The sequence below is a fragment of the Cyclopterus lumpus genome, chromosome 5, assembly GCF_009769545.1.
Source record: "Cyclopterus lumpus isolate fCycLum1 chromosome 5, fCycLum1.pri, whole genome shotgun sequence".
NCBI classification, from domain to species: Eukaryota; Metazoa; Chordata; class Actinopteri; order Perciformes; family Cyclopteridae; genus Cyclopterus; species Cyclopterus lumpus.
In genome coordinates this window covers 1,508,904-1,522,415 of record NC_046970.1, presented here as the reverse complement: position 1 = coordinate 1,522,415, position 13,512 = coordinate 1,508,904, and the positions used below count along the sequence as shown (strand labels likewise).

The window sequence follows — 13,512 nt, the reverse complement described above, 5'->3', positions numbered from 1 at the left end:
TCTCCAGGGGTTGTCCTTCTGGAGAGAAATGGAGATGACATTGATTGATGCAACGACGTCCTGAATGGATCCTGTGGTCAGATTATTAACTACCGTTTGCAACATTAAGAACGAGCTCTCGTTAATTAATTTACGGCTGTGAAATCACAAACCAACATAGTTGAGTTGCATGTTTTTAATGTATTGATAATTGCGCAGGGTCCTTGTTCAAACATTGGACTAAATGCATACAAGTCATTAAACAATGGAACAATAACATCTGGAAAAAAGAAAAGGCCTTCGACCCAATCGCAAGCGTTGGTATCTCAGTACACCGAGTTATATGCTATCGGTATGCTAATGAGTTGGGATCATGGGAGCTACGGATGATCCATAACTGCACGTCTTCTGACAGCGTTGATATGTAATGGTATGTACAGCTCAGTCTCTTAAGCACCGACACACGACTTTGAGTGGGCCTCCCACTGGGAAGATTCAACAACAATCAATAAAAGCCCCCACAAATACAAATACCCCCACCGCAGCACACCGTCCTGCCCTACACTGTTCCACCCTGCTCCATTCTGCACTCGGCCCTCCCCACTGTGTCCTTTTCCATCCTAAAGGACACTGTTCTCTTGCAGGCCGCCCTAGACGTGTTTGTCCTGACGGTCCATTCCCTCCTCTCCTGTACTAGCCTGCTCTGTATTCTGCATTATCTGTTCTTTTCTATTGTTCTCTTTTATTGTGTCCCATCCTGTTCAGTCCGGGCCGGTCCCATCGTGTCTTGTTCATTCTGCCACATAACACACCACAAGTCTCACCGTAGTTTGTCTACTACAATTATCAAGATGAGGTCGACATTCAATGGCATCCACCACCCTGGTTATCATTTATTTATTTACTGATGTTTTCTTATGGCATTAATATTAGAACTGGTCATGAGGACACGGCGTTGTTGTCACTGGCTTCGCCATGTGCAGCTGGTAAAGACGTTGCCACTGTTTACAGTGTGTCTGTGTACGTGGGAAGAGGCCTTTTTGACCCCGTTTGACCCCTCCCCACAGGGGGGGGGGTCTCCATGCGCCTTGTTTGTGTGGACCGAGCTGAACCCAGCTGAGCCTCCGTAGCAGATCAAAGGCTTATCCCACCTCGAAGATGGAGCCGTGTCCTTCTCCTCGATCCACTTTCTCAAACGTGATTAACGACCGACACACGAACGTCCCGTCGTGTCTTCTGACCACCGGGAGAGGAAGTCGTCCTGAAGCTAACCGGCTAACGTAGCATGTGAGCGTTACGTCACAGAGAAAACTGGGTCAGGGTGTTTCACGATGTGGAGTTTTGTTTGTGCTGTTATAAAACACACTCGACAGAGGAGCGGCTAACAGCAGTGATGATGTAACGGCCCTAAGTAGTTCTTCATTGAGGTCATGGATGTCTGGACACTGCATTTCTAATACCGGTTGCATAGCGCCGCATGTGAGTCCTCTCATGAGCGAGGTATTAAAGCTCAGAGACACACTGGGGGGGTCAGTCAAGTCCCACGCACGCACGCACGCACGCACGCACGCACGCACGCACGCACGCACGCACGCACGCACGCACGCACGCACGCACGCACGCACGCACGCACGCACGCACGCACTCACGCACACACGCACGCACGCACAAACCCTCTCTTCAACTCTAAATCTCCCTCTGGGTAATCAGTCACTATGTATTTCTATATCTGTCACTAATCTGTATTATTGGCATAACACACTGAACACGTTCAGACCGACATTGTTCCAGAGTTCAACAACAGGTGACACAACAGGTGACAAAACAGGTGACACAACAGGTGACCAACAGGTGACAAAACAGGTGACACAACAGGTGACCAACAGGTGACACAACAGGTGACAAACAGGTGACAAAACAGGTGACAAAACAGGTGACCAACAGGTGACAAAACAGGTGACAAAACAGGTGACCAACAGGTGACACAACAGGTGACAAACAGGTGACAAAACAGGTGACAAAACAGGTGACAAAACAGGTGACAAAACAGGTGACCAACAGGTGACACAACAGGTGACAAAACAGGTGACACAACAGGTGACCAACAGGTGACAAAACAGGTGACAAAACAGGTGACCAACAGGTGACACAACAGGTGACAAACAGGTGACAAAACAGGTGACAAAACAGGTGACCAACAGGTGACAAAACAGGTGACAAAACAGGTGACCAACAGGTGACACAACAGGTGACAAACAGGTGACAAAACAGGTGACAAAACAGGTGACAAAACAGGTGACAAAACAGGTGACCAACAGGTGACACAACAGGTGACAAAACAGGTGACACAACAGGTGACCAACAGGTGACAAAACAGGTGACAAAACAGGTGACCAACAGGTGACACAACAGGTGACAAACAGGTGACAAAACAGGTGACACAACAGGTGACACAACAGGTGACAAACAGGTGACACAACAGGTGACACAACAGGTGACCAACAGGTGACAAAACAGGTGACCAACAGGTGACACAACAGGTGACAAACAGGTGACACAACAGGTGACACAACAGGTGACCAACAGGTGACAAAACAGGTGACCAACAGGTGACAAACAGGTGACAAAACAGGTGACAAAACAGGTGACCAACAGGTGACACAACAGGTGACACAACAGGTGACACAACAGGTGACAAAACAGGTGACCAACAGGTGACCAACAGGTGACAAAACAGGTGACACAATAGGTGACACAACAGGTGACCAACAGGTGACCAACAGGTGACACAACAGGTGACACAACAGGTGACAAAACAGGTGACCAACAGGTGACCAACAGGTGACAAAACAGGTGACCAACAGGTGACCAACAGGTGACACAATAGGTGACACAACAGGTGACCAACAGGTGACCAACAGGTGACACAACAGGTGACACAACAGGTGACCAACAGGTGACCAACAGGTGACCAACAGGTGACCAACAGGTGACCAACAGGTGACCAACAGGTGACCAACAGGAAGTCTAAATGATGGACCGGTTCATTTGACTCGATACTAATGCTGTGATTTACCGAGCGTTTCCGTCTGTTTTCTCGTGCAGGAGAAGCTGCAGTCCTTTGCCTTCTTGCTGTTCGTGGTGGTCTGCGTCTTCGGGTCAGTCTTCCTCTACGCCGTCCTCCCTGAGACCAAAAACAAAACATTCATGGATATCAGTCAGAGCTTTGCCAAGATCAACCAAATCCCCGTGCCCTCCCCCGGCCAAGAAACGGAGCTGGTTCTGTCGGGCGAGCGCAGCACGGATGGAAAAGTGCACGATGTCGCCAAGATGGAGAGTTCCTTCTAGGCCGACGGGGCACGGACGCTGTGGAGAAGCCTGGTCGTGGTTTTTGTTGCTGTACATATTTATTTAATGACTGGTCAATCAAATTAAATCAATGATCGATGCTTTTGTTTCTACGCATTTTGGTGTTTTGTGTTTAGTCATATCTGTTCACAGTAATACCGTTAGTAATAATTAACGTTCTCTTAACAAGTCGATGGTAAAACGTTGTTGTTATGGTCAATCAACCGTTTACTAAAGGGATACCAATGTGGCTGAAGGAGGACTTACTTTAGAGAGAGAGAGAGAGAGAGAGAGACCTTGGAGCCCCTCCAGGAGTGGGAGGAGGAGGCTGCTTCCCACCAGATGGCTGCTGACGTGAACAGAGGCGGACAAGCGTTGCATTGCAGTCACAGCTCGCTCCACAGAGGGGTGGAGCCAACTCCCCACCCTCTATGTACAGAGTGTGTGTGTGTGTGTGTGTGTGTCTCGTTGCAGTGACGGAGAGGGGCCCGTGTATCTACATGGCATTGTTGAAGAGAGGCTGATGAAATCTTAAGTTCAGTTCCTCGTCACACCTGCTGGGCGAGAGCCACAGATTACATTTGTTCAACAGGGAAGTGAGGAGAATATTAATGTGTGAGTAATAACGTCCTGTAGCTCTGCTCCGGCTTCTCTCAAGCAGCGTTGGGGGATAACTGACAGTGGGAAGAGTAATTATAAGACCTCAAAGCAGCAAGACGTAAATGCTTTATGTTTAATTAGACGCACTGTATGGAATAATGCTGCGTGATCAATGACTGTGTCCAACCTCTTACATATCCTCTCAGGAAATGTTGTTAAATCAACTTCCCATTATGCAAAGCAAGCGCATGGGGAGGCGCTGAGTAAATGTAGTTTTGAATAAAACCTTTTTGTATTATTAACATGGCGTTCAGAACGTGTAATGCTCGTTCTGCTAATCCTGGAGACCTTTTCATAGAATCACCAAAGGCCTCTCCCGGTGCAGGAGAGAGGGGATTACTTCATTTTGCACCTCGGTTCTCCATGTGTACGCAAGGAAATATGAAAATCACAACCATTTGAACCCGAGGCTGCGTGTTTGTCCACTTTGTGAGGTCTCCTTTGAGGTGTGTCCGTCGGACCGGAAAGGAAGTGTATTGTCTTTGTGATCCCTCCGTCGTCCTCCAGCTTTACTCTTTGATATTAAACTATGGATTTGGCTGTGGAGGATCGGTCAGTGCAGAGGAGGAACCAATGTTTAATAAGTGCATTTAATCTTTAACTTATTCATCTGCATGCTTTTCCATATTGTCCCGGCTATTCCTCATATATCCATGTTCTGATTAGGATACAATGTTAAGCCACAACACACACACACACACACACACACACACACACACACACACACACACACACACACACACACACACAAGCGGTCTATTCTTCCTGCATGCATGATTTTATTATATGGCTCCTCAACATGGCGCCGACCCACTTACCTCAGAGGGGGATTAACACACTTTGGATTCTGCCTCCTGCTGCATCCGCCGCTGCATTATTGGAAAAAGAAGAGCGACCAGCAGTAATAATCAGTTTATCATCCTAATTTCATTTTGGTGTGTAAAGCATAATTATGTAATCTGCATCCTGATAATATCCACACTGAAAATAATTATACTTTGGACTAAAATTACTCTAATTTGTTATAAGTAAATGTATTAGTTTTTCTTAAATTATATTTTTGAATTGGTTGAAGAAGTATTATTTATTATAAAGACTATTTTTTCACTTCGGTACAACCTAATATTTTTCATTACATGAAAGCAAAGATTTTACTTTACAGTAAAGTAATTAAAACACTCTAATTTTGTTACACGTAAATTTATTAGTTTTTCTGAAATTATATTTTGGATTTGGTTGAAACCTAAAAAATATTACTTTTGAAAAAGTTCAAAAAATGATATTTACACAAAGTAAAATAATTAATTATAAAGACCATAAACCATGTTTTTCTTCTTTTTTTTTTTTCCATTAAAAAATTGGAAAAAACGTAATTATTTTCTATTACATACAAGCAACGTGTTTACTTTGGACTAAACTAATTGAAACACTAATTTGTTACAGGTCATTTTTATTAATCTCAAGTTACCTTTCTGAGTATTGCTGTTACACAATAAGATCACCCTGCAGGGTGCCACTATGGGCCCCATTGGCCCCATTGGCCTGTTGCACCGCTGCACCGTGGGGCCCTTGGATGTTTATGGGCTGTATTCATCTTCTGATCCTGCTCCTCAGAGTTGGTCATTTGAACCCTGACCCGGCAGCGCGGCCCGAGGACACTCTCGATGCTTTGAATGTGGAGTTTGTTGTGGCGGCCGTAGCTTCCAGACCTCCGTTGACGTGTGCACTTAATAAAACAGCGATTTGGCTCTGGGCTCCTTCGACTGGCAGTTCCATTAGAACTGTGCCCCCCAGGCAGCGCTTTCTCCTCCAAGTCGGCCCTCCTCTCTGAAGCTGAAGAGAAGGATCGACGTCAGTGAGAGCAAAGCTGTGAACCAGAAGAACGACACTTGGCACCTCCTCTCGGACCCGGAGGTCGTGGCCGGAGCTTCATTGCAGTCCATTGTTTTTTAGGAAGTTGTCGCCTGTTGTATCTTTAAAATGCGAATGAGCATCTCAGAGTGCAGGCGTCCGGTGAGGAGAGCCTTTCTTTCTCTGGTTCATGTTGTACATTTCCCTTCATTGATAGCTGCGATAGCATGAGAAACCTTCCAGTCTTCTCTGTTCTTCATCATCATCATCATCATCATCAAGCTCAGGCACTGTGTTAACGGCCCTTCATCTCTTCCCACTGTGAGTCAGTGTGTTGCCGTGACAATAAATGAGTCCCAGTTCAACATTATCTCCCTAAATGTTTGGCACGACTACAACCAATTTACAATAAACGTCTGAATTACAAACGATAAGATAATAGTCATCGTAGCGCTGTTGGGATCCACCCAAAGGAACGCGGAGAAGCCAGAGTCGTGTGGAACCCTGGATCCCTTGCAGCTGGAGCCCTTAAACTGCGTATGGAACCATTCCAGACCTCCGCACGGCCAAAGGTCACACAGGGGTCAGTCATAGACCATCGAAGCTGGAGGGCGATGAACACACGAGGCAGGACAAAGACCATGTGGCACCGGGACATCGTCTGTGGTTGGGAGAAGGAAAGACCCAGGTGTAGTAGGGAAGGACCAATCAGGAGACATGACAGACTAACAGGATGTTACACACCTGTTAGTGGCTGTTCACCTGTTGGACAGACAGTGGTGTCATCTACCTGCATAGCGAGCTACAAACACTGTTTTATTACAGTTACAGTGTTTTATTACATTTACACTGTTTTATTACATTTACAGTGTTTTATTACATTACATTTACACTGTTTTATTACATTTACAGTGTTTTATTACATTACAGTTACACTGTTTTATTACATTTACAGTGTTTTATTACATTTACACTGTTTTATTACATTTACAGTGTTTTATTACATTTACAGTGTTTTATTACATTACAGTTACACTGTTTTATTACATTTACAGTGTTTTATTACATTTACACTGTTTTATTACATTTACAGTGTTTTATTACATACATTTACACTGTTTTATTACATTTACAGTGTTTTATTACATACATGTACAGTGTTTTATTACATACATTTACAGTGTTTTATTACATTTACACTGTTTTATTACATTTACAGTGTTTTATTACATACATTTACAGTGTTACATTTACAGTGTTTTATTACATTTACAGTGTTTTATTACATTTACAGTGTGTTTTATTACATTTACAGTGTTTTATTACAGTTACACTGTTTTATTACATTTACAGTGTTTTATTACAATTACAGTGTTTTATTACATTTACAGTGTTTTATTACAATTACAGTGTTTTATTACATACATTTACAGTGTTTTATTACATTTACACTGTTTTATTACATTTACAGTGTTTTATTACATTTACAGTGTTTTATTACATACATTTACATTGTTTTATTACATTACATTTACAGTGTTTTATTACATTTACAGTGTTTTATTGTTTTTTGGCTCAGGTTCCAACGGTCGATCACATTTCCGATACAAAGACACGTAACGGAAATGACAAGAAATGAGCTAACGTTAACAAAAAGGTATGAATGATGAATGAATGAAGTTCAGCCTGATGATTAAACAGCCTCTACAGGGTACACCTGGGGGGAGCAGTCTGGTCCAAGGTGTCGTGGACTTGGCGCATGGAGGGGAACCATAAGTCCACGACACCTTGGATGAGAAGGTCAGAGGGCTCCACAGGCGAGTTATCTCAGACTTCACCCTCTAACAAGCGTGAAGGGGGCGGAGAACCGGACACAACATTCAGGATCTGCTGCTGTTTGACCTTGGCCAGTACCGGAAAGGCCTAGAATACCTTAACCATGTACCGTAATCACATTCAACAGGTACACCTAACACGTGAAGGCGAAGACCAACACCTGTTATAATGAGGATCTGCTCTCCGTTTGGCAAAGAGCTGCCATCATTATCCAGATGAACACCTGCTGTGGCTCCGCTCAAGACTTGACATGCTTCTCCTCCCGGGCTCACCTGGAGGAGAAGGTGTTCAGCCTTCTCTCTTCTGATTGAACGAGACAATCAGTCAATCTTCTTTTTCCAACCATATCATCTATTCTGCATTATAGTGAGAAATGGGGTACTGAGAACGCGCTGTGTAATGATTTATACGGTTAAGGCTTCAAAGGGAGCAGCTGGGCGAGGTCAGGGTCAAGGTCAAGGTGAATGAAGTCCACCAGAGGATCTCGTCTGTGTGGAACAGAAACTGAAATTAAGTAGACGGTATGACATAAATTGACTCTGCGGCTTGTCAATTAAACCAAACTGAATCCCTTTAACATACATTATATATGTCTAGAAGCCCCGTATAATAGATTAGAATACATGTGTTGTAGTCACGTCTATTTAAATAGAACATATTGTCAAGAGGAGAGGAGACAAGCATGGACCTCAGGGGTCGGACATCTTTTATGTAATAAAAACCTGGTGGTCGGGGTGGAGATTTAATTGACCGATAATTATATGATGTGGGCTGTGGACTCTAATGACACACATGATTCAAGTTCCACTGTCGATCAGTCAGAACCGACTGGAGCGCTGCAGAGCGCGTTGCATCATGGGAAACAGGCTGCAGCGCGTTGCATCATGGGAAACAGGCTGCAGAGCGCGTTGCATCATGGGAAACAGGCTGCAGAGCGCGTTGCATCATGGGAAACAGGCTGCAGAGCGCGTTGCATCATGGGAAACAGGCTGCAGCGCTTGTTCTCGGCTCAGATTGCTGTGTTTATGTTTGTTTGCCGCGTCGTGTTTTGTCTTTTGAAGACAATGTTAGAAAAATGAGCGTGAGTCGTCATGACGACTCAGGTAGACGGTCTTGACGACACAGGTCGTCATGGCGACTCAGGTAGACGGTCTTGACGACACAGGTCGTCATGACGACTCAGGTAGACGGTCTTGACGACAAAGGTCGTCATGACGACTCAGGTAGACGGTCTTGACGACACAGGTCGTCATGACGACACAGGTAGACGGTCTTGAGGTCCACTTCTCTTCCCCCAGCCTGGCGTTCCTCACACAACACTTTAAAAACTTTAAAAACATTAAAACCATTAAAAACATCCTTAGAATACCAGATGGGGAAATGAGATGTCATTATTTCTCTCTCCTGCTGTAATCACAACTTAACAATTATTGTGTGACAGCTTGTGAAGATCCCAGAATAATCATGTATAACTCATCCCTGTATCGGGGAACGTAATCTTTGGGATACAGAGTTGGTATAACTCTATGATAAGAAACAAGATTATTGACTTTTGTTCACTAATTTCCTCTCTGGACAGAAAACACTAATTGGATTTCTCTGATCTCCTTTAAATATGTGTTTTCCTTCTAATTGCCATCTGCCGGTTGTCATAAGTACATCTAATTCCCTTGAAGCCTCAGTCTCAAAGTGTGACTTTATCTTTATTTCCTGTTTTGTTGTTGTTGTTGTTGTTGTTGTTGTTGTTATAGTTCACTCTACTGGGGGCCATGTGCAGTTAAAACTAAAAATGTCACCATTTGACGTACCAGATTGTAGCTACAGCTCATTAGCATCTGTAGTCCCTTGACAGACCATAATAAACATAAAACAATAGCAAACAGTGCAGGATGAGACACAATACAACAGCATATGAAGAACACACAATGCACACAATGCACAGCTACAGTACAGTAATACAAACTATTCAAAGTAAGTAAACATATCACACACGTGTTTTGTGTTTATGAAAAAAAAAAAAAAGAAGTGGTTATTATGAGATGCATAAAATGCTCGTGCTGCATGAGCATTTTATGCATCTCATAATAACCACTTCTTTTTTTATACTTTCTATTTGTTTCTGAGATTTTTCTTCGTCGGTCATAAAATAATAATTTGAACGTGATTATGTGATTATTTTAAACACGTGTGATATGAATCTTTTTATTGCATCTGGACACATGAACTGCATCAATAGTTCAACAGACTTTACAGAAAATTGGCTAAATAAAAAAACGTTTCCATAATTTTAAGAAAAGCATTGTGGAAAATGTGATGAATAAATAGCATTTCTGTTTGCGTCGTGCATTAATTTGAGGAACGTTCACACAGATTAGATGTTTTCACAAAAATCTGACACGCAAATGAGTCGGTAAACTATTTCAACTAACCTTGGGAATTCAATAATTACTTTGCAGCGATGACATAATGCAAATCTCAAACTGAGACAAAAGGACCACGAGAGCTCGTTGAGCTCGTTAAGCTCGTTAAGCTCGTTGATTGACTGCTGCAGAGGGAAATGCAGCAGCAATAAAATGTATTTTAAGACATTGATGGGAAAAACTCAACAAATGTACCCGTAATCCTAGAATTGAGTCTCTTGCTCTGTTGTTGTTCTTACAACCAGACGACGTGTTTGCTCTCACATTATTTTAGCACTTTAATCATCACTTGACCTCGTGTAAAAAAAAAAAAATGTGATTCATATTTGTTGCACTAAAAACACTAGAAATAAAACAGAGAAGTGAAGAAGGAGAGAAGCTGAGAATGACGTGTTTACTGGAGCACATCCATATCGTGTGTGTCGTTGTGTACTTTATGAGTGTCTGCAGTTAATGCTCTACACAGATGCTATACTTTGTATTTAAAGTGCAGACCTGGTGGGAATTAAAAGCTGCATTTCATCTTTCGTGCCTCCGGGGGGCAGCACAACCAGCGTTAAACACAACACTGTTTCATAAATCTATAAATGTGTGGTGACTAACATTTTAAGCAGAGGGTTTTGCTTATTGACTCCAATATTGATGCTCCTTCTACGGTTTGATCTTCACCAACTTCTGCGGGAAATATCAACATTTTTAGCTGCTAAATGACTCACTACGTTTATTATTTGACCCGTCGTTAATATAGAAATATTGAAAGTTATGTTGCAGCGACTGTAACATAAGGATTCAACGGTTCTGAACATATTCATAACGTCATTGAAGGCAGCGTGGGCGTGCATGGTGTACTCTGACTTATTCATTCATCTGTTTCGAAGTGTGATTGTCGACTCGTTTTGGAAGTTGACGTTTTATTTAAATGTTACGCGTTCACTTGAAGACGGAAAATAAGATTCATTTGGATTCAATCTTCAGTACATAATGCAAGCAAGCTCTTAAAATCTAATTAATGCTCAGCTGTGGGTTCCTGAACATAAGCATCTTAAACTGATGCCCGTAAAATAGACCTTTGATATGAAGTGATTAATGTACTTCCATATGAAATACTCATGCACAAACTCCACGATGATTCCACACGGGGTCAGACTCATGTGGGTCTGTAATGGGGAACTGAGCCTCCTCTTTGTGGGGTTTTTACCATAAAGATAAAGCCCCGCTAGTTCAATTATCAGACCCACACTCCAATGACCACAGATGACTCGAGCTCTTGGTTTTACTTGCTGCAAGGAGAATGTTGAGCTGCGCCTCTCCAAACACTCTGGCTCGCCATTCTCCAGACAGTCCTTTTTATTGAAGTGGTTCTCCCACACAGAATGAGGACCAGTTTGTCCAGTCCCTCATCAGTCTGAGATGACCCTGAGCCATGTGTGGTGGTGTGTGAGGTATGTGGGGAGACACATTAACCCTGTTGACCTCTTGTCCTCAGGGTGAACGGTATAGAATAAGTAAAACAACAACGTGTTACTCTTCTTCTGTTAGCTACAGTAATTACATTCATAGGGCGTACATTCTTTAATGCAAATTGAAAACACATGCTCTAAACACTCTTCACTTCCAGGTCTTTTACTTTCACGTGTTTCATTTTGTGTGTTTCATCTGAAACACACAAAATGTTTTCTCATCCTTAAATTCAATCTTTAATCTGCATGGAAAGATTTCCTCCGTTTTAAAGTTGAACACGTCATCGTGTTTAAGTAACGACGATCGTGAGCTGCAGACTAGACGGGCTCTTTGAAGACGTTCTGGTTCCTGCAGCTCTAATGAGGAATGTCTCTTCTCCGTTTGGCTGGATACATAATTCCATATTTATGATCATATGTAGATGACATCACACATTCTGATAGCCCAGTTGTCCTCTAATGTAAATAACATTATTGTGCATTGCAGTGTTGGAGTTCTGCATTATTACAGTGGATAAATATAGTGGATTATGTGTTATTCAATAATCAAGCAGCCATTAATAAGACAGTGAGCTGGAGGCCACTTCTAAAACAAGTGAGAGAAGGAACCTCTTGAACAGGAACACCTGCCGGGTCCCTGAGCTTAGATTACTTGAGGTATATCCCTTATATATAATCCATATAAGGATGACTGACAGCTATCAGAGTCCTGAGGATAACAATGTGGAGGAGAAGGGAAAGAAGAAAGTGTAGAAAACCAGTCGATCCCGCTGGGAAAAGAGGAATAAAAGAAGAGTTTAGCCTGGTGAGCAGCAGATGATTCCTCCTCATCTTCACTTGATCTTTTTTTATTCTTTCTATCATCTGGATGAAATAATCCAGAAATAAGGCGGCGTCATTTTAACTCTTTTTTAAGTCTCTACTTAAAAAATGTATTTAGCATGAAGGGATCATTAATTATCCAACAGTAATGAATGTCCATTCAGAACTCGACAGGTGACGTTGGTTTTGGGTTCTCCCAGGAATAAAGGGGGCGTCTGATAGCAGGCAGGGGGACCAGGTTGGAGATAAAGACCTGTTGAGTCCAGGTCTGCCTCCCCACGGGGAGTCCTGCAGCTCCCTTTCTTACCGAGACCTCATCCGTATCGGTCCCACGGCACGCAGGATACCTGAGATGGAAGCCCTTTGAAGTTTTACTCTTGAAAGTGGTGCACCTTGACCTGGATTCAGTCCTCCGTGCACACGCCGTGCAGAGCGCCGTGCACACGCCGTGCAGAGCGCCGTGCACACGCCGTGCACACGCCGTGCACACCCCGTGCAGAGCGCCGTGCACACGCCGTGCAGAGCGCCGTGCACACCCCGTGCAGAGCGCCGTGCACACCCCGTGCAGAGCGCCGTGCAGAGCGCCGTGCACACGCCGTGCACACGCCGTGCACAGATCGGTGTTCAGTGCTCGGAGGCTTTGAGTCAGCAGACAGGATGAGGAATAAATAACTGGACGGACAGAAAAACAAGCGATAGCTTTAAAGGTTTTATTCTCTTTTGAAGTAATGCATGTTTCCTAAAAGGGAGATCCTGTGAACTGAAGTTTCATTCAACAATGACATAGAATATATATCCTTAACAATATTAGCTCATTTAACACGGAAACTAATAAGTGTAATTCCATACATCCCAAACGATGACGTAAAGTTGAAATTGTGGGATGAATACCTGTGAGCTATAAAAACACCATGTTTTATAGCAATGATAAGGAATTAATAGCCTAATGGATTGTTGTATTTATTAAAGCGGTACACATATAAGCCAAAGCACCAAATGACCGCAGACTATCACAAATAAATGAATGAGTGGAGAAGCACATGAGACACTTCTGTAGAAACGAATGGTTTCAATGTGACCCACGTGACCTTTGACCCCATCATTGCTTTTGCTATGCGGTTCATTGTTTCCACTCT

General features: G+C 43.2%; 1 protein-coding gene across 2 annotated transcripts in view; it reads left to right on the top strand.

Moving 5' to 3' along the window:
* The window catches only part of slc2a9l2 (solute carrier family 2 member 9, like 2), a 57,291-nt gene extending 53,863 nt beyond the window's left edge, over positions 1–3,428 (top strand). For both annotated transcript variants that reach the window (XM_034532652.1, XM_034532651.1), the window contains exon 12: positions 3,085–3,428. In XM_034532652.1, the coding sequence (XP_034388543.1) occupies positions 3,085–3,327 (243 nt within the window). In that variant the 3' untranslated portion in view covers positions 3,328–3,428. The remainder of the gene's footprint in view (positions 1–3,084) is intronic.
* The last annotated feature ends 10,084 nt before the right edge of the window (positions 3,429–13,512 follow it).